The sequence below is a fragment of the Callionymus lyra genome, chromosome 11 (assembly GCF_982586985.1).
Source record: "Callionymus lyra chromosome 11, fCalLyr1.hap1.1, whole genome shotgun sequence".
NCBI classification, from domain to species: Eukaryota; Metazoa; Chordata; class Actinopteri; order Syngnathiformes; family Callionymidae; genus Callionymus; species Callionymus lyra.
The window spans coordinates 9,365,236-9,388,183 of record NC_141828.1 but is presented as its reverse complement, the minus strand read 5'-3'; the positions used below and the strand labels follow the sequence as shown (position 1 = coordinate 9,388,183).

Sequence of the window (22,948 nt, the reverse complement as noted above, 5' to 3'; positions counted from 1 at the left end):
ACTCAATCTAATACAATCACGTCAAGCAAAAAAATCTCCCATGATGAGGATTTGTGATGTGAGCGAACCTCACGAGGGAAAACATTTAATGGCTTCTTATCGGAAACGACTAATGAATAAATGTCATTTGTCCGAACCGCCGGAGATTTTGATTCCAATGGACATTAAAAAAGAATAAAGTCCTCAGTGTTTATCGAGATGTTATTTAGTTTTCCAGCGGGACGATGAAATATGAGATGAAGCCGGTCGGCCCGGGACGGGTCAGACCGGGTCGAAGACGCTCGACCGAGATCTAATAAGTTCCCGAAACACATGACGAGTTTGTTTTCTGCTGACATGTTCGATCTTTCACACCCATGAGTGAAGGAGAAGTCGTTGAAACCATATCTGCAACAGACCCTGTTTGACTGTGTTTATGTGGCCGTCACAAGGTCAAAGATCGTGTGGAAACGTACAATTTTAAGAAGTATTTTATTTATTTTACTCGTCACTTGTCTCTAAATATGACTTTAGTGTTTTTGTTTGAGGACTTTTATCCTCTCAAAAAGTTTGAGGTGAATATAATACGGGTAAAAAACTTTCATATCCGATTTATTTTAAAAATACAGTACAATAAATTCATTCATTGTCTACCGCTTTATTCCTTATGGGGGTTTTCGCGGGGAGACTGGAGTCTATCCCAGTATCATAGGGCGAGAGGCAGGGGACACCCTGGACAGGACGCCAGTCTTTCGCAAGGGACACAAAGACAGACAACCATTCACACACACACTCATACCTATGGACAATTTCCCAAAGTTCGCCAACCAACCTCTGTATGTTTTGGGACTGTGGGAGGAAACCGGAGTGCCCGGAGTAAACCCACGCAACACAGGGAGAAGGTAGGAACTCCACACAGAAAGGTCACAAGTCGGCTCGGCCTGGAAGTGAACCAGCAACCTTCTGGCTGTAAGGCAACCGCCCTAACCCATGCGATACAATTTAGTATATTTTGCTTTATTTTATAACTTGATTTTAGACTATTTGGCCCCTCACGACAGCCAAGGTATGAAATGTGGCCCTGAGGAAATGCATTTGCAACTGAAGGTCAACTGGGAGACATCCTGGGTCTGCCCCGGGGCTTCCACGCTCATCCGAAACTTTGCGAAACCTCCACAATTTCAACCTGGAAACTACTTTTTTCCCCTGTCGAGAACGTCTGGTTCCGAAGCCGCCTCAGCTGACGATCAAATAACCAAATCTAGGAATTAATCTCATCAATGGATCCACTTTGAAGTAAATACTAAAAAGACTCTCTTTGTAGTCGAGCCGATCAAAGCTGATCAAAGAGAAATAAACGGCACGTAACCCGGTCCGTCGGTGACGACAACAACAAGAAAACCTACAAGCCATTACCGATGATGTACCGACCCAACTTGGACTCCATCCCGAATGTAATCCAATATTTGGTCCTGTGATGCTTCACACGTTATCATGGATCCACTCCAGAGCATCACCACCCCCCCCCAAAAAAAAAAAAAATGCACCTAAGCGACATATAATTAAGTCCGTCATCTACTTGCAAGTGGAGCCGAGCCACGGGTGGGAAGGTTGGGAAGTTGTAATTAATGATTCAGGATGCTTGGCTCGCCGTACGCACTAATCGCGAGGATAAATCTCACGCCGGACTTCCACCAAGACCTGATAACAATTTATTTATGGGGCTGTAAAGAGGGAGGCCTCGTCTCCGCGGTGGGTCCAAGGGGGTTCAAGCCGGCCGTCGTAAACTATCGTCAACTTTATCTGAGAGACGGGGACGTGTGTGGAGAGAGGAAGGAACTGCAGTCCAACCGCCACAAACTCAACAATTAAAATCTCCACGGAGGGATTAAAAAATGTATTTACAGAGAGTAATTTCCTCTCTTTATCAATTTAAAAACACCTGGTCATAAACATCCAGATTTAATTAATTAACCAATTTTTTTAGTTTTGAATTTACTCAGAGAAAGATGTAGCCAGAACTTTTAAAGACTTGTTGGCAACAATCATAGATCGAAAAAGCAGTTTTTAACGACAAAATAAATGACATCAGACTTCACTTTTAATTAACAAGATGTGTTTTTTAGTGAGAAATGAACCTGAGTTAATAACATTTGGTTATTCTAATCTCAGTTCTATGTTTTTTTTAAACATATATACAACATTTATATAATACAATATTTTTTGTCTTATTCCCAACATTGCCTTTTTCTACAGGTTGGTTAATCCCTATTCTTAATATCCACTTTTAGTCCTCATTTCTTTTCATTTTTAAGGCCCCATTGTTTTTTGTCTTCAATTTTAGAGTTTTGAAGAAAAGACTCCATTTCCCATAAAAATAGGTCTGAAAAAAAATGTTTGTTTCTATCGTTGAATTTTTATGTAATGATCATCATTTTGATCCATTTTTTTATCTGTAGTTCAACACTGCAAAAAACTGACCAAAAACTGTTTCCTTCAACTGCGAAAAAACTCTAAATTTATGAAAATGATGTCACAACATGATCTGGAGCTTATAATCCATGCATTTGTGTCTTCTGCAGTTAATACAAAACTCTGCAGCGAAAATTATCCACTGCTCTAGTAGAAGAACTTACATTTCTCCGATCCTTAAAACTCTCCACTGGCTGCCAGTTTCTTTCTGGATCAAATTTTAAAATTCTGGTTCTGAATTTCAGATCTATTCATGGTCAGACCTTCCATCAGTGATCTGATCCAGCCTTACACCCCAGCTCGGGCTCTGAGGTCTGTGGATCAGAATCTACTGATGGTTCCTGAACACGGTTCCGGACCAGAGGAGAGAAATCCTTCCAGACTGTTGCTCCTAAGCTTTGGAACCATCTCTGTGTTTGATGATCTACTGACTCCTTCAAGAAACATCTTAAGATATTTCTATTGGTGCCTTTTTCAAATTTTCTGGGACTCCTGTGTTTGTCTTATGTGTCTTGATCTTTTAGAGTTTTTCAATTTGTATTTATTTTTAACTCTGTATTGCTCTTGATTGTTCAAGCGCTTTGTGACCCTGGTCTATAAAGACGCTTTAAAAATAAGTATTAATTACTTACTTAATTTTCTAAATATGTAATAGTGTGTTTTTAATGTACATTTATTATTCATTTACTTTTTAACCGGATATTCTAAAACCCTCGTATGTGTTTTTTTTGTGATGCCATGACTGATGATTTATTCACAGTGTTTCTTTTTACAGATACAAATACTCAGCTCGCCAGGTTCTATTGACGGACAGGTGCTCGGGGATCTCCTCAGCAGCCGTGGAGTAAACCGGGAGATTAGAAACCAACTCTCAGATCTCAGATATCCAAACAGTCAAACATCACCTCTGACGTCGCACCTGCGCGCGAAGACGCACCGCAACGGTTGGAAATAACCGAGAGATTTACGACGTGTTCGGACGCCGTGTTCGCTCGGCGTCTCGTTAATTCACTCAAACTAAGACTGATGTTGTTAATGACCCGACACGCCGGTGCTAAGAGACTCGCCTCTATTCAAACAGGGGTCGGCGGCCAGTTTATCCTGTCGTCCTGAGACGCCGGGGCCGTAAAAAAAAGAGGAGCCGCACACAGGCGTCACTGCCGTTGTTGTATGCGTGGGAACTCATCTGTCCTTGTGCCGGGCCGGCTTTTACCACATTCCTGCGACTGGAGGGAGCGAGGAAAAACGCACATGGTTGACTCAAGAACAACAAGTACACAAAACAACAAGGAGCTACAGGTGAATCGTTGGGTTGATACTGTAGTCGACTAAACTGACTCCTGTCAGTAAGAAGCTTTAAAAAACTACTGATCAACAGCTGCAAAGCTGACATGAAACATATGAGGTTCATAAAAACTTTTAAAGGCTTAAAAACTAATATAAATCACAGAGAAATCTGCAAATTTTCAAATATTATACAAAGAGAAGAAGGTATATTTTTGAGTAAATATAGTTTATTTCATGGAACATGAAACAAAGATATTCTATTTTTATTTTTCCTCAGGTAAGTTATACAAATACTTAAAAATTATTTAATTAAGTTATTTATGCTTTAATAAAACTAATGTGGCTAATTTGTACATCAAAAATAAAATTGAATTAGTGATTTAAACAAACATATTATGAAAGATTCACGTTATTAAAATTGCAAAGGTCATATCATTTATGGGGGGGTTTATTACATTTAAAATGAGACAAAATAAGGAAATATTTTCAAGGGAAAGAAGTGAAAACTCATTTGCAGCTAATTTTATCAAAATATTGTCTCATGGGCTACTGATCGGGGAGAAAATAAAAACCCCAAAACGTCCTAAGAAAAGTTTTAATAACATTTCTGAAAACTTAAAATATTTATATTTTGAACACAATAACAATCTGTTAACTTTAGACTTTTATTTCAATAAATCTTTGCTGTTTACTTTTTAGTGATTTTCTCGGTCGAGTTTTTCAGAGCTGTGATTTTATTGTCAACCCTTTTTCAATTACATATTTCCTTTCAAAGGAGGCTTTATATTGAAGTACATTTTTCCAACTATTATTAAGACCAACTACTTTGTGAAGGGATTTTTGGGGGGGGTCTTCAGATTTGACTGTCGATTTTTGTACCAAAGTCGTTTTTGTTTTTTGCCGTGATATCTGCTTTATTTTAAATACAATCTTTCTGAAATTAACATGGAATTTACTCTCATAACCCGTTTCAAATATTTTTCCTTTTGTCTTAATTTCTTCTACAACAACTTTTTTTCCAACTGTCCAATATCAAGATCCAAGCCTTAGTGTTTCTTATGTCCAATCTTGGTCATATCCCTCAATGGTTCTTCAGTGAAGCTCTAGGAGACGAAAGAGATCAAAGTTTGAATCATGGATGGAAGGAAACAGGTTCTCGTTGGAGGACCACTTGTCAGGAATAACCGAGGACGAGGAGCTCTGGTGTTTTTCTCCGAGCTTGAGGTCTTTCTACTCCTGCCCGGCGCAGCTTTATCCCGCTAACAGCCATGTCTAATTCCCAAAGCCGAGCGGTTTTGTCTGGCGCTCTAAGGTATCAGCCACAGGTCAGAAGGTAACACTCTGTTTACACGATCATTTCCTAAAGCACTCACACTGACCCGCTGGTGTGAAAGTTGACTTTTTTGTTGGCCTTTGTGGGGGGGGGGGGACCCAGAATTGCAACATTAGCTACAGCTACTGGGCGTGAAAGGAGTCCTCAGGGTGGGGGGTCCCCGGGAGCTTGAGAAGGAGGGAAGAGGCGGCGGGTTTGGGTGGGGTCTTCGCTGACCCTCGCTCCGCCGCCGGGGCCCCATTAGCCTCGTCATCACGGTTCATTCAGGCAAACTATTGAGGCAAACTGTAACAGTGTCAGTGACATTCCCCCACAAAGACTCACTCCTTTACACAGTCTATAAACATGCTTTCTCCCGGCCAATTCATCGCACACTGACACCCCTGAAAGAGCCTCTTCACAAGGGCCCGTTCTCACTGAGGTCCGCGCCGGGGCCTCGGTTAGGCCTCGCTCGTGGGGGGGCCACACAAAGACCCGAGGTCAGACGCTAATTTATAACACGGCCCCTGACTTTGCTCCCAGGCTCCTTATTAAACCGCCACCATTCTCTATTTGGGGATTCTCTTGCTCACCCAACTAGTGTCGCACACAAGCAGCTAAAAAAAGACACACTATCTCCTCCTTGACACGCATATAATCGTTGCACAGAACGGTCTCCGTCCTTCAACCGATCCGATTCAGATTATAGGCCGTGATTGACAGCTAAACTGAGCCGTAATAGACAGTCTGGACGGGATTATGAGGGTGCAAACTGAGGGCCATGTCAAGATGATATGACAAGATGACTTACCATAAGTTAGCCGGCCAGATTCAACTTTTAGCACACAATGGTCCCTGCCGTCCATTGTAAGTAAATGTTGAGAATTTGGGAGAATGTTAACATTGTGAAGAATGTGCTCGCTGACGTCTGGCTGAATAGGTCCGGGGTGGCCCCTGACAGGACCTTTGACACGGCAGGACGGCCTTCCCCACGTCCCCATGTTAGTTACTCAGCTACCCTGCGACGCCCACCCCACCGAGAGTGGGGTGCGGTCACTCAAAGGTTAGGAATACTGAGAAAAAAAATGTTGTGTGTAGGAGTTTATGCCCCTCCAGGTGAGAGCATGTGATGTCAAAGCAAACACCAGCAACTAAAAGTATTTGGACTTCAATGAAATCCCCTTTCAAACTCACTTTCTAACTCAATAATCAAAACTTGTTTTCTATCAATGCTCTCCGTTTGTCTCACTCCCTCCCAAAGAACTCAAAACTAGGGCTGTGTATTGGCAAGAATCCATATGTATCACGATACAACATATTGCCATACTGTAGGAACAAGGATATATTTGAAAGTATGATGAAGTTTCATTTGTTTCGAAACCAAAATATGTCCATACAATAGATTTAAAAGCTGCTGGAGTCCAACGTATCCTCTCATCCTCAGTCATCGCTGGGATTTCAATGTTCATTTAGCTGCGGAGGACGAAATGACTGCTGCCATCTAGTGGCGGAAAGCTTAATTTTAACACAAAAATGGCGTGAATATTTCCATATATTTTGTAAAAAGAAGCATAAACTGACACATGTTGAGGTGGATCTTGTCCATTTTTAAGGGGTTTTACTGCTTTAGTTACGTGAAATCATGACGCTAATTTGAACACTTTACAAGTGATGGGTTGATGAAGCTTCATGAAACGGTGTCATGTTGTTTAGAGGTCAGTAGGTGGCGCCATCAGTTTAAAAAAGAGGTTTCATTAGAACAGTTGTTCAAAACAAAAGAAAAATAGTGCAGAGACGCCATCTAGTGGACTCTGAAAACAATGACACTGCTTCATGAAGCTTCATCGGACCATCACTACATTTTAGTTTGACTTTGAGTAATGTTCACTTGATTTGGAAGCGACAGTATTGGGTAAAAGAAATCCAGATATAGTTAGAATACTCTCAAAGTGCTTTTACGAATTCAAGTATTTTGCCACTAAATGTAAAGCTACGCTAACATTAGCGCTCATGAATGAAAAGCGTCATGTGCTTCACTCATATTTTTCCCCAATTGAGGGAGTGCCAGTTATAGACTGTTCAATAAATATAGGTTTTGTTCAGCTGTCGGTGTGAGAGAGCGTGAGGAGATGGGAGGGATAACCAGTCCCGGGGACACAAGAGAAGATTAACCTCTGCTCCGAGCGGCCCCCCCAAGGTGACGACGCCGCGCCACCCAAAACAACACGGCGACACAACTATCTCGGAAATATCTGCAGTATTTCTCCGCAAAAGTGATAAATTCATGCAGGCATTAGACGGAGGATCCGCCGCGATTAATCCAGTCCTCCCTCTCGCAACTCAACAAGTCCATTGGCTGGAAAGCGGCCGGCCTCTCTCGGCGCTCTTTCAGCCTGTTGTTCTGGGAAAAGCCCAAAGGGAAACATTTAGATTGCGGGGCTCTTTGAGACGCCGTGACAGTTGACTGATGACCGTCCATAAAATGACAAAGCATCCCTGTGTGGTGGCCAGTGCGGCCCACTGCCTCCCCATGGGAAACTAATTGCTTTGAATTGTTAACGGCAACATTATTTTTCTGCCAATCACGGCTTTTCAATGCCCCGAAAATGAGCATGAAACAAGCCCTTTCAGCGGACAAAACAGTTAAATGTCCCCAATGTTGATCAAATTAACTTCAGCACTCTGACAATGGACTATATTTGTGTGAAAATAATGGCGCGCGACAAAGGACGCCATTATGCCAGGATTTCACAGTTGTAATGTAAAACTGTTCTCCCCTGAACTCCACCAGCCCGGCCTGAATGGAGCAAACAAACTCTGGACAAAAGGATTTTTAAGGGAAGGAAAGAAAAAGTGTTGATTTTATCACATGCTATCATTACATTAAGAGTTTCCAAAGGATCCATGGAAAGCGGCAGTAGCTCGAGTCATCTTTAAATCTTCTACGTACAGTAATTATGTCATTTTGATCTCAATTCTTGTATAAGAAATAAAGAAAATTGCAAGATTATGATACAGGTCAAAATAAGAAAGCACAAAAGTAACTAAATTACAATTTATATACTATATATATATATATATATATATATATATATATATATATATAAAATAAAGAAGATAAACAGCTTTATGGCCTTTAGTGTTTTTAATGTTTTTTCAAAGAATACTCAACGAAAAACAAGTTGTTTGTCATAGTAATAACAATAAATAGAATCTTTCTGAGAATCTAAATCGCCCCTTAAGTAACAAGTAAACAAAATGCATATTTATTGGTACACCTCGTATCCTAGCAAATCACTTTGTGGATGATTTTTTGAATAATTGTGTTGTTTTCAACCAATTCATTTAATTTACTTTGACTTGAAAAAAATGGAACCTTTTCAAAATGTATCAAGATTCTCTTCTAGTATATTATATATAATCTATAACCTCGCCGTAGAGATTCTCTGCTTTTTCTTTAACTGCTTATGTGGGCAGCATTAAAATTGTTTAACAAGCTCTTGGAAAAGACTAAAACAGACCTAAGCTTATTGGTGGATGGATGGATGGATGGATGGATGGATGGATGGATGGATGGATGGATGGATGGATGGATGGATGGATGGATGGATGGATGGATGGATGGATGGATGGATGGATGGATGGATGGATGGATGGATGGATGAATGAATGGATGGATGGATGAATGGATGGATGGTATGAAAGGGAGACCGCTAGGAAGCTCAGAGGATTGACCTGAGATGGAGAGCTAGGTATTTTATTCAGTAGCTAACAAGGTGAGTTATGAATATAGAAAAGTCCTAAGTAAGAGAGTCAAGATAGTGAGACAGGTTGTAACGGTCAGTGTCTTTGTACTTATTTCAACGCGTTAATACCGTCCTCTTTTATTTCTCCTGTTACTTTAATATCGGAAATTAAATTATGTTCGGTATTTTCAGCTGCGACTTTCCAAACCCAAGACGAATATTTCCATATCCTTCCAACGGAATCCCAGATTACAGTACTGACCATCTTTAACCGAGTCAACCAGGTAGCACCTCTCTCTGCAGGTTCAAAGGTCAGGGAAAAATGGGCCCCAGATGAGTTTCCTCTCTTCACTCCGGTCCCACGAACAGTGGCCACACATAGGACCATGCAACAGAGCTGTGCTTCTGCGACTCAATGGCTAACCCCGCGGATTCTTCTCAGCATTGTTCCCGGGAGGCCTTGAAGCACTTTGGAGATAAACAGCGTTTAGCAGTTAAAAGGGCCACGGAGGAAAAGGCTTATCAGATCCGTTTTCAATGGGGCTGTAAGCTGCATTATTAGGGCCTGGGCCTCAGATAAGGGGTTGAGGCTAAAGTTTGAAGCCCGGCAGCGGAGCTCGGGTCCCCCAGCGCGGCCATGTGATCGTGGGCTCTTGTGTGGAGTGGATCTCAGCTGGATGTGTGTTCAGCGGGCCCCCCCCCCCCTCCTCCCATGCTGAGATTAGAGCCGAGAGAGGTAGAGAGTCGAGGGGGGGGGGGGGAGAGTTTGGCTTTAGTCGCTCCCCCTGTTCCCCTTTTCCTACTCTGCTTTCTGGGGGTAGGAGTCAGAGTCAGGACAATGGCCAAAAAGATGGTTCCCAACCAGCGGCTGAATGGGAACACTGTTGGTGGTAGCGCTTTTATTCAAAAGCCCGGGCCCAGGCACATTGTCTTCGCAGATCGGCGGAGGAGAATGGAGTTTGCTGGTGGCTGCCAAAAGGTTAGCAGCCCCTGTGAAAAGACCGACCCATTATTCACTGCCCTTTACAGAGCCCGAGCACCTTTTGTGCTCCTCCCTCCCCGTCCACTGCGCTCTTGCCAGCTTTTTTTCTCACTCCGGTGCTCCGGATCTGCGCCCGACAATTTCCCCCAAAAGTAGAAGCGACTCAGGCACATTCCCCCCCCTACACCCCCCCGCCCCAAAACACCCCCATGGGTTCAACCCTTCCATGAAATACAGCCTGAACACAACATACAAGCGAGACCTCCCAACCACCACATACCACCGTCCCCTTAAAGGGAACCTCGAAATGATATGGACCAGAAGTAAGTACAAGGTTAGCAACAGGATTTAGGAGAGAGGGAGCGTGGAAACTGCCACTCAGCCGGGCGGCATTCAACCCCTCTCTAAACCCCTCTCTCCCCCCCACCCGCCTGAAAAACAGAGACTCAACTATTTAGGTCTATTTACAAGCGACCCTTAAAAACACATCAACAGCGGCGACACCGACCGCGGAGGAAGTGCGATGAATACACTTAAGCCGCAGAGAAAAGCCGGCGTCCTTTTTTCAAACTTCATTAAGCTAGTAAATCCAGGTGAGTTACAGCATAATAAAAAGATGCAAAAAGCTGCTGCCCCAAAAAAAAAAAAACACTTATTCCTCTGTCCATTAAACGCGAACAATTCTCTCATCCATCCGAGAATTAAGTAACAGCTAAATAATAAAAGTGGCTCATAACTCAAAAAAAACGTCCGGCGAGGACATGTAGTTAGTCAAAGTGGAGGCGGGCGAGGAGGGAGCGCTCGCCGTGCATCCAGATCTACCTTCGCAACGGAAGGTCACCTGCTGCCATTATGTTGTTGTTCGGACCCGGCGTGGTTCAGGTAGGGGGCGCCGGTGGGGGGCTGTGCACTCTATCATTCCTCGCCCGCCGCCACAAATGGATCTCACGTAAATCACATTAGCCACGAGGGTAAGGAGGAGCGTTTGTGTACACAGGAATATTTAACCTTAATTCAATGATTCTCACAATGTCACCTGATCCGTCCGGACCCCGAGGAGACGCTTTGATTGATACCAGAGTCGGTTCCGGCGGGAAGTTGTGATGAAACTACGGCGATGTTGAGTCGTCGAGGTGCATCGTCGTCCTGGTGGTCCTTGGTTCCTACATCCATCTTTATCTTCTTCATCAACAATTTGTCGACCTTATCATCGTTGCCATGTTTAATATCATTTGATTTTAGTTTCTCTTTTGTGTTGGTTTTAGTAGTTTTTTCTTACGCATCAACTTCCGCATCCTTTTCGTTTCATTTGTATCATTTGTCCGTCGTTTATTAACCATCAGGGTTTGGGTCACAGCAGGGTTTCCCGAATTTCAAGGCATCAAAGGCAACACCGCAGCCTTTCCAGTAGCTCCACAGCATTTACCTACTTCCTGAAGAAGACTCCAGTGGGATTAATTAAATCCATCCATCCATCTATCCATCTGTCCATCCATCCATCTATCCATCTGTCCATCCATCCATCTATCCATATATCCATCTGTCCATCCATCCATCCATCGATCCATCTATCCATCCATCCATCCATCCATCTGTCCATCTATCCATCTATCCATCTATCCATCTATCCATCCATCTGTCCATCCATCCATCCATCCATCTATCCATCCATCCATATATCCATCTATCCATCTGTCCATCCATCTGTCCATCCATCCATCTATCCATCTATCCATCCATCTGTCCATCCATCTGTCCATCCATCCATCCATCCATCTGTCCATCCATCTATCCATCTATCTATCCATCCATCCATCTGTATCCATCCATCCATCCATCCATCCATCAATCTATCCATCCATCCATCCATCCGTCCATCCATCCATCCATCCATCTATCCATCCATCTATCCGTCCATCCATCTATCCATTCATCCATTCATCCATCTATGCATCCATCCATATATCTATCCAACCATATATCCCTTAAATTGTCTATCCATCATTTTTCTATTAAATCTATGCATCATCTTCTAGTCACAGACCACAAATTCCACCCTTACTGCATCCACTACTTCACTTTCTTTCTTCCCTTTCAAAGATATGATGCATTTTTGGGACACACTTGTGTTAAGACAACCGAAAATGCGTCAAATACTCTCTGCTTAAACTCCAAAAGATCCTGAGTATTCCCTGGTTTGCGGTAAATTACACCATAACTAAGCTTGACTGGTGAACTCATCAGTCAATATTGCTCATGTTTAATTCATGACACTATTCCATAACAAGTGTTATGTTCCCGTGTGAGGAGACGATAACATCAATGAATGACTTAAATTCGTGAAAAACTTGATCCTAAAGAATATTTGATTTACATTTTTAAACTGGTTAAAATGCAAAATGGTTATGATTTCTCTTAACCTTAAAATAATCAATTTTATTTTTTTCAACAATAAATGAATAAACACTAAAAAGTTAAAATGTATATTCATAAAAATAGGATTTTAAAATGAGCAAACAAATATTAGTATTTGATTAAATATAATATATTGGATGCATGATCCTTAAAAGCTCAAAAATGATATCAGACCCGGGACTCTGTACCCGGGAAAAAATAAAACCTTGGGTTTAATTTAGGGCTGAAAGATTATTGAGAAAAATATAATGGCGATTATTTTCCAAAATATTGCGATTGTGAGTATTTATGCGATTCTTTTTTTAATAATATTTTTTATTTCCTTTTTTTTATTCATTTTTTTTAATCTAATACAAAAAGAACATTAAATAAAATGTATTAGGTTAGTGCAGTGTAAGAATAATAAGTTTGAAAAAAATGTTTCATTTAATTACACTAACCTAATACAATTATTTACAGAACTTACCATAATAAATTGAATAAAAACCCAATGTTTTCTAACTTTTTTATGAAACAAACTGAAAAGAAAAAATGAAATATATCTTTATAAACAGAGAATAGTGTCGCCAAACCAGATTCCCATTTCTCAATATTGCTGAGAAAATATTTTGTTTCCTAATAAAAAAAACGAGCAACAAGCTTTTACTCTTTAAACATAAATATCGGAGCAATTTAAAACCTCTTAACACGGTGCGGCGAGATGACGCGGCGTATAAACACAAGAGTCTGAAAGGCTCCGGGGGATGGGATTTAGAAACGACATAAAAGAGTCGGGAGTTTACAGACCGTGTAGTGGCGAGGGGGGAGGACGCGCCCCCTCCCCTGCACTTGAACAGTCGGATGTAATCCCGCAAGTACCAGACTGAAACATCTCGCTCTAATCCTCCATTACAATATCAATACAGGTTTCAGCCCCGTCACATTCAGACCCGCTTCTCTTCCGAGTTTTCGCTTCTCGTCGTCGCTCACCTGCCGACTCCGGGGTCTTCAGGAACCGATGGTCTCCGTCATTAAACTTGTTTTTAATATTTAATTCCCCCGTTTTTTCCAGGGTGTCGTGGATACAGACGACAAAAGAACACTATTGTTCAAAGTGTACTGCAACAGTTCACAGCTTATCCACTTCTCATCAAAGGAACATGTTCCTCTTCACAAATATGAAATGATATCATGGAAGGAAGTCACACAGGTGGTAAAAACCTACCTGTCTAAAACGTAGCCCAGGGCTTTGTGTCGGGTCCCGGAGTAGACCGACGGACTGTTCTCCCAGGCCACCAGGTTGGAGGCGTCGTGGAAAAGGTGGATGTTGACCAGATCTAAGGCACTTTAAAGAAAAGAAAAGATGATTAAAAACCAAAGTCTAACGTTTACATGGATGTAAAGCAAGGTTTAAATAGTAGTGATGGTCTGATGAAGCTTCATGAAGCAGTGTCATTATTGTCAGACTCCACTAGATGGCGATCTCTGCACTATTTTCATTTGTTTTGAACAACTGTTCTAATGAAACATGACGTTCAGTATCCAGCCTACCTGAGGGAGAACATTCGATGATATCAACCATGGACTCAGAGTTAGGAGTCACCACTATTTATTAATGATGGGTTGATGAAGCTTCATGAAACAGTGTCATGTTGTTTCGAGGTCAGTAGGTGGCGCCATCAGTTTAAAAATGATGTTTCATTAGAGCAGTTGTTCAAAACAAAGGTTAATAGTGCAGAGACGCCATCTAGTGGACTGTGAAAATAATGACACTGTTTCATGAAGCTTCATCAGACCATCACTAGTTCACATGAATAGATATATAAATACATATATCACAAGAGGGCAGTGGCGTTCATCTGATATCAGTTGAGAATTATGTATTTTTATATACGTTTTTTTTTTGCCGAGTCAAAATAAATTGGTATTTTGGTTAAATGATCATAAGTATAGTTTGTTAGATTAACCACTATTTGGTGCCGATAAACATTTATCGTTTTTCAAATGACATTTAAAAAAAATGTTGTTTTTTAATGTTTGTTTTATTTTATTTTTTTTACACGCACTGTCAATTATTTGTCATTTTATTTATTCAAGTGAACATTTACCAAATCTTTACAGTACATATAGGGGATCTTGAATTATAAAAACTGAAGTATCGTTTGTGACCCTGTATCGAAGTGAAGGTACCAGTATTGGTTTCTGTATCGAAAATAGTAGTGATGTGTTAATGAAGCTTCATGAAACAGTGTCATGTTGTTTAGAGGTCAGTAGGTGGCGCCATCAGTTTAAAAATGATGTTTCATTAGAACAGTTGTTCAAAACAAAGGAAAATAGTGCAGAGACCGCCATCTAGTGGACTCTGACAGTAATGACACTGCTTCATGAAGCTTCATGAAACAGTGTCATGTTGTTTAGAGGTCAGTAGGTGGCGCCATCAGTTTAAAAATGATGTTTCATTAGAACAGTTGTTCAAAACAAAGGAAAATAGTGCAGAGACCGCCATCTAGTGGACTCTGACAGTAATGACACTGCTTCATGAAGCTTCATCAGACCATCACTAGAAAATAGTGGTTTTATACCCAGCCCTACCCTGAGGTACATTTTAAATGACCATAACATTTTCAAAGGTTTATTATTTATTATAATTCAAACACCATCAGAATAAAAACATTATGACCGTTTAAACACTCATCGTCGAACCTGATCTTAATGAAGCAACCGCTAATTTAACGACGTCACAGTTTCGACAACACGATCCTAATCTGGCTCAGGAACGTCTCGGGGACGCTCGAGTCTCCTCGTTCGAGTGTTTATAAAAAATCCGCAGAAGACCCGAGGAAGCGTGAAGGTCAGAGGTCGCCCTCCTCCTGCTCCACAGCGACAAACATTATCTGCTTCCTCTCAGTCCGTCCCGTCACTGAGAGGCAAATAGCTCAATGTGGAGTGATGAACATCTCCGGCTCGATCCGATCCATCCGCGGCGTTTTTTGTTAGCGCCGGGATGAGCGGCGAGACCCCGGGGATTGGTCTTATCTCTCATTGTGGTGGTGGTGGTGGTGGTGGGGGGGGCGGCGGTGAGGGGGTTTACTCTGCAGTGACATCCAGAACAAATGAATACATGCATGGCCTCTTCTATCTGTGTCGGCCCATCTTTGATCTCCGGCGGTTCCTCTTTCTCTGCCGCTCTTGTCGAACGTCATGCTCCTATTAAATGCTTACCGTTTCAGCTCTTTAGTTCTCATGTCATCCCTCTATTAGATTACACCCCTCCTTCCTGTTCTCTCTATCCAACCCTCACTCACACCCCCCCCCTCTCTCTTTGCTCTACACCGGCATTTGTATTCATGCCATACAGGTTCAATTGAACGCAATGTTTTGTGTCATCTGTCATACGCAGCTCCTCCGCTAACGTGATTACGTCTAATCAAATCGCCGCTAGCTTGCGCTGGCGGGGTGGGGGGGGTGGGGGGGGGGAAAGAGAGAGTCCCCGGGAAAAACCGGCGCAACCGACACAGTTAGATCTTCATCTGAGTTCACAGTCGCTTCGCCGTAATGAACAATGATGAGGTGGGACGCATGGTCGCGGCCACTTATTAGACGGACTCACCAGTCTGGCAGGGCCCATCGAGTTCTGATGAATCCCTTCCTGGACCACTTGCACTGCGGAGACACAAGAGACTCAGTTTTAGTGGCACTGTTGGAAGAATCCACATGATACTTTTTTTTTATTGTGAAATGAAATAAAAGAAAAAAACTGTTTTCAGTTTGAATGATGTTCAAGAAATACAGGTATTAAATACTTTTTTTTTTTAAACATTCAGGAAAATAATTCCTTAACTTCTACACAACACATAGTGCATAGTGAGGTCCATTTCATGAGCTGTTAAAAGTGTGAGTTTTATAGGATTAAACTATTATTCTGTGGACATAAACGAAAGCAGGTTGTCAACATCTCACTTTTTTTTCTTTTTTTTTTAAAATAAGACTCAAAGACAAAATACATCTCTTAGAAGTTGTACAAATATAACATATTATGTTAAAAAATTAAGGTAAAAATGTGTCTGTAAACATTGTAATGTAATATATTTAAAGTATAAGCAGCTATATCAAGATTAATTCAAGGTATAATTGTGATATAATGTTGCATTAATCAACAGTTTCCCTTTTTCCCTTTTTTAATTTACATAACAAGACAAAAATAAATCCTGACAAGCCATTTTTTCACATTTCAACTTTTGTAAAATACACACAAAATGTATTAGTACGTCAATATGTATTTTATTTTCCAACTGTGAATAGGTTTTTCATTGCTTTTACTCATCAATTTTGCTTAAAATATAAAAAGCAGATCATTAAAGCAGATTATTTCATCACCTTCCTTTAACAGACAATATTTACTCCATTTGGGACATAAATCAATTTCAATACATTCATGTCATACAAAAAAGTTTAATTAAATTTGAGTTCAATTTATGAATTGGAGTTTGATTGTTTAATTATCTTTAAGTGTTACAGGGTTTTTAAATGTCAAACCAGAATGAAAGAAGCTAACACTGTTAGCCGCTAGCTATGCTAGCAATGTTAGCTTACAGTTTAAAATGTTCTTAAATTTACACTCCAGTTGAAAAAACAAAACAAAATTGGTGATTAGATTAAGTTAACAACTTCATAAAGTAGAAAAACAACAAATGAATCAAACTGTGTGGGAACTTTTTCTGCCTCAGTCCTCGGCTTGAGCGATAAAATCTGTGATGTCACTTAAAGACAGTGTCTTTGTAATAGCAGATGTCAGTGTAACACTGCAGGTTAAACACAAACAGTGAATTTTATTAAATAAAATAGAAAATTGTTTGAGTATCATTAGGATCATTTTAATGATGAAATGATGAAACTTTAAATTAATAAAAGAAAGTTTTAAAATTGACCTTGAAACATTGCCGGTCATACCAAAAGGTTTTTTGATCCTGTATTAAATATATTTCGACGCATTTTTTAAGAGCTCATGTTCGTCCCATCGGCTCGACCCGGTACCAGAAGCGACCGGTTCTAAGTGGCACCGACTCACACGGCGGGTTCTGATCAGATCCCACCAGCCTCCAGTTAAATTATCCAATCTCCAGTCAAAAAACGCTCCTGAGGCGGCACATGATTCCGTGACGTTATTCAATAAAGAGACAAATTGATGTTGTGAGCGACTCTACTTGGGAGCAGACGAATCCTCCTCTTCCTCCTCTAATGGGGAGTTAACTGCGCTGATGAATAAACTAATTACGCTCCGGGTCACATAATTACAAATTGACTCATTTTATTTATTTATTTCTAAAGCCGGGATGCAAATGGCGAAGGCTTGAGAGCGATTTGATTGCTCCTCACATCCTTCAATCTGCATTAGTACGAGATTAACTGTATCAAATTGAATTACATTAGCATACGTGAATTAATCCATACGGCCCCGGGCGGGCGGGGGGGGCGCAGGGGGGGCGGGATGTATGGGCCCAATTATAACTCGCCCGTCCAAATATTTGCGACTTTGAGAGCAGCAAAATGGGATTGGATGAGAGGGCGACACGGGGGCGGCGTGATTGATCGGGCCTCCGAACAAAAAGCGCTTTGGAAAAAAAACAAACAAAAAAAACAAAAACAAACGGAACGAAGGGAATACATTAAAAAGATTGAGGATCAAAGAATAAAGATGGAGGACGACGACGACGAGGAGAAGGAGGCGGCCATTACCGCGCTTGTTTCCCGTCGTTCTCGAGCTGTTTATTTAAAGTTTGAAGAAAGTGGCGAGGATGACGAGGTGAAGGGGGGGGGTGAGGGGGCGAGGAGGGCGAGGGGGCGGAGCCAAACCCTGACCGCGGCCAGAGACGTTTAATCTCGATTTAATTTAAAGAGCCATTAACTACAATCACAGCATTAAAATCCATCACTTCCTTGACACCCGGCCCCAGATTGCCCCATTTCCCCCCCCCCCACCTCGTATGACGGATTGACCCGCTCACCAACACACCGAGGAGGTAAACACACACACATACACACACACACATACACACACACACACACAGCCATCACGGTTGTCGGTGCATCCATGTGTCGCTAAAAACATCATCACCTAATCTTGACGTTTATTTTATGTTCCGGAGATGATCACCGGGTCTTAAACGATATCGGGGGAGTCCACATATATACCAGGGATGGGGGTGAGGGGGGGGGGGGGTCAAAAGGGTTGACGGAAACGGGTCACGGGGCTCAAGGTGACATTGACCGAGCGCCCACAGGTCAGTGATGGCGTCTCCGCCCCGTGACAGTGATGGACGGCGCCGGCGGCGGCGGATGCTCGGCGGGTCACAACCGGGCCGTGTCGGTGGCGACGTGTCGGTGGCGACGTGTCGGTGGCGACGTGTTCGCTCGCGCTGACCACGGAGGTTGAGAGACCGATGGAACCGGTTAGAGCTGGTTCAGAGTCAATTTAACACACCCTTAGATTTACACATGATTATGACCAACCGGGGCAAAAAACATCAGATGATCGAAAATGGCAGTTAAACTCAAGGGCCAGGCAAAGTATTTTACGTGGCCCTTAAATGTTTAGATGAATCTTCACTGACAGTGTTGATTATCTTAAAGTAACAGTTAATCCAAAACTTCTCATTCATTCTCTTATTTTCCACTCGCCCTCATGTCGACTAGGATTTGGGATTATTTTCAGAGTAATCTGTTCCTTTTTAGAGTTATAGACAAAAATGTTTTGTTCATTTTAATGTAGCGACTGATGCTGTCTTTGTCTTCATCCCAAAAGACACTTAGAAACATCCAAATACAGCCATAGTTCTCGTCTGTAACGTCCATCTTGTATTGAAGCAAGTAATTGTTTAGAAAAAAACTTAAATATGTCAGTATTTTACGTTTGTTTGTAGCTGAACCTCCAGGTCTCTCAGGAGCACTTACTTAAGTTTATCCTCATTTAAACACATTGCAAGTGCAAACTTTACGCTGATGTCCTAGTAGCTGCTTAAAAAACATGTTTAAAATATAGACTTGTTAAGTGTTTTAGGAAAAAACTTAAGGTGGGCTTCAAGAGGGACGTTACAGACGAGCAGTATGGAGGGAATTTGGGTGATGAAGTGTCTTTTTGGACGAAGATGAAGACAAATTAGAACCTGACGTTGAAAGACATAAAGTGAATCATTCCAGATTCGAAGCTAAAAAACCCAATGAAAAAGTACGAAAGTAGCTATTTGTAAAGTGCTTTTCTTGACCAGGGTCACAAAGCGCTTGAACAATCAAAAACAATACACAGTTAAAACACATGCATTGTGTCATCTTGTTCTTCCTCTTTATGTTGTTCTTCTTATTTTATTTTTTATGTATTCTTTTTTATTGTTTATGAAAAATTGCTGGCTATTGGTAAAAAAGAATTTCCCAAAGGAGACCTCCTGAGGGATCAATAAAGTTTTACCTTACCTTACCTTATTAAAATGTAAAGACAACATAGAGACAAACACAGCAGCCCCAAGAAATTTTGGAAAAGGCAAAAATAAAAGTGTCTTAAGATGTCAGTAGATCATCAAACACAGAGATGGTTCCAAAGCTTAGGAGCAAAAGTCTGGAAGGATTTCTCTCCTCTGGTCCAGAAGCGTGTTCAGGAACCATCAGTAGATTCTGATCCACAGACCTCAGAGCCCGAGCTGGGGTGTAAGTCTGGATCAGAATCTACTGATGGAAGGTCTGACCATGAATAGATCTGAAAGTAAGAACCAGAATTTTGAAATGGATCCTGAAAGAAACTGGCAGCCAGTGAAGAGTTTTAAGGATCGGAGAAATGTGAGTTCTTCTACTAGAGCAGGTCAGAATTCTCGCTGCAGAGTTTTGTATTAACTGCAGGCGAAACAGCTCCTTCTTAGACACAAGAATAACATACTGAAAGTTAAAACTATCCTTGGGCATGGGTCTAAAGTTAGTGGAAAGTCTAAGTCAAATATTTTTGCTCGTGAAAAAATGTTTTGAATGTTTCAAAACTGAGGTTTCAATCTTCGTCCCCGGACACATAAATGATGTGACGGCGAGGTGACGGCGGGTCACACGAAAAGCAAGTGTGACAGAAATGCACTGTGAATAATAAGCAATACACACAAAACGCTGATTGATCGGAGCCGCAGTGGACAGTCGCATTTATCCGGGGCTCCATCATCGTGGGCGGGGTGTGGGGGGGGGGCACCCAGTAGAGGAAATGAGAAGTGGCAGTATTAGGGGGGGAACGCCGTGGATGCGTGATGTATAGAAATGGATTTCGAGAGGCGAAATGGTGATTTCAAGCATCCGTTAAAACGCAAGTGTACATGGGAAAAACCTCGGCGTTTTCGTCGTTTACGAGCGGATAACGCGACCTCATGGATCACGCCGCCCGTCGATGCCGCCATCGCGTCACAGGTGTCTCATCCGGTGATGAACGCCGGGAGAATTTTTTACAGGGCGACGCCAGTTTAAATGACTTCATCTCCTTAACGCGTCTATGAATCAGGCGTTGGGGTTTAAAATCAGGCAAGTTAACTTTCTCGGGTTGGGCAGAACTTGTGAAGCTGTAGCTGACTGCAGGGGGCGCTGAGAAGGGGGGGGGATGAGAAGTCAATGCTTTTATGGATGTGCTGCCGCTGCCAAACAACAAATACAAACTCATACGGATGTTGATCTACAGCTTGACAGCTATTTTCTTCCACCCCCCCCCCCACACGGGTGTGAAACAATCAATAGCAAGGGCACATTAAGGTCTGGGTCGTATACTTTATTTATATAAGGCAATGACAAATCCTCGTGATGCAATGTTTTTTATTTTTTGGAGGCGCCAAACAAATAAATATATTAATACCCACCGGGGAGATGGCGAGATTGACGGAGCGCCGAATCCATCACGGCGACCTTTCAGAAGGAACGCGCCGCACAATTTGGTCGACTTCCCTCTTATTCAGCACTTCAATTAACGTTCCCGCTTCGTTGCCTTTCGTTTAAGGCCATAACTCAAGGTGGGATTACGGTAAGGAAAAAAAGAATGAAATAAAATATGAAGGCTTTAAGCGCGCGTCGCTTAAATCAGGATCAGGAGGAGAAGGTGGACGGAGGGGAAGAGTGAGTGTCACTTTTATACCACGTTTTAGAGCTTCGGCCTCATTTGAGGACTTAAACTGAGAATAACTATTGAGAGGGAAACGCGTGGTTAACCTGGATCTACCCTCGCTCTTTCTCTCTCGCTCTCTGAGAAAAAAAAATGTCCGAAATGTGCCACAAATTTATAATAAAACACACTTTCATTCCTTACTCTGCACTGTGTGATTAATTTAACTGTATTTTTATTTATGTTTAAGATTTTACTTCATGTTTATTGTTACAAAACGCTACCAAAACAAATTTCTAAACGGGGGAACCCTGTACTGCAGATCTCAAATGTTCAGCCTATATGTGGAAACATCGTGGAGGCAGCAACCGGAGCGAAGACGCCCAGACATACATCGCTCCACGGAAAACTCCTGAAGGAATTAGGAATTTGTATCGGCAAGAGCAGGGGCAACGATACGATGGATCACAATATATTGTGATACTGTAGTAACAAGTTTATATTTGTAGTATTGTCAGAGTACTTGACTCTGGTGTTGCAGAATTTATAGACCATATGACTCTCGATAAAGTCGTAACTGCTTTCATTCGTTTTAAAAACCAAAATATGTTCAAACATCAACTTTAGAAGCTGCTTAAGTCAACTGTATCCTCTCGTCCTCAGTCATTGGATCTTTTAGGTTTATATTTGTAGTATTGTCGAGCACTTGACTCTGGTGTTGCAAAATTTACAGACCACATGACTCTCGATGAAGTCGTAACTGTTTTCATTTGTTTTTGAAACAAAAATATGTCTAAACATCAGCTTTAGAAGCTGCTGAAGTCAACTGTATCCTCTCGTCCTCAGTCTTTGGATCTTGTAGGATTTAACTGTTACTTTAGCCGCAGAGATCGTAACGACCGCTGCCATCTAGGGGCCCTGGAACACGAAAACATATAAACGTTGTAAATAATTGTAAATATAGTAATTCTATTTTATGCAAATTTCATAACAAAGTATAAACCATAAAATAACTATGAAATAAAATATGATTTGAAAGCCAAAAAATGAACTATTAAAGAAAAATGCTTTTAAGTGATGGATGAAGTGCTGTTGAATATTGATAGTGTCATGAAAAAATATATATATTGCGATATATCTATATCATCTTAATAAGATAAGAGATTATTATAAGAGAGTCGTGGGTTTGCCTCATGATGGATGGATTGTACTTTATAATGGTTAATACTTGGTTAAAACTCACACCTTGTTACTATATTCTACCCTTAATGGCATCATATAAAAGTGAACATCACCTTAATTAATGATTATTAACAGGGAAAACAAAAGTTATAAGAGAGAAACTTTTTCTCTATATTTTAGTACCATGGGAGAAGTAATACACTGTTGAAAATACAGTCTATTTTTAAGGAAAAAGGCCAAAAATATACTAGTATTAATAGCTTCCTAATGACTCGAAAGTAAGTACTTGTAATTGAGAATATGTTCCCTATTCTAAGCAACATATTCATATTTAATTCATATTAATTCAAGTATTTAACAGTTATAATATTATAAAAAGTTATAAAAACATAACAGTCATTTCATACTGTGGGGAAAACACTGAGTAATAAGGATGATAATAATACTAGTTTATTTATCTATATCTATCTATATCTAGATAT

At 41.2% G+C, this 22,948-nt stretch overlaps 1 protein-coding gene across 2 annotated transcripts in view; it reads right to left on the bottom strand.

Annotated features, from left to right (window-relative positions):
* Positions 1 to 22,948, bottom strand: part of inpp5a (inositol polyphosphate-5-phosphatase A) — a 183,580-nt gene that overhangs the window by 73,784 nt on the left and 86,848 nt on the right. For both annotated transcript variants that reach the window (XM_087802985.1, XM_087802983.1), the window contains exons 7-8: positions 15,783 to 15,835; positions 13,398 to 13,517 (exon numbers count right to left, since the gene is read on the bottom strand). In XM_087802985.1, coding sequence (XP_087659111.1) covers positions 13,398 to 13,517; positions 15,783 to 15,835 — 173 coding nt within the window. The remainder of the gene's footprint in view (positions 1 to 13,397; positions 13,518 to 15,782; positions 15,836 to 22,948) is intronic.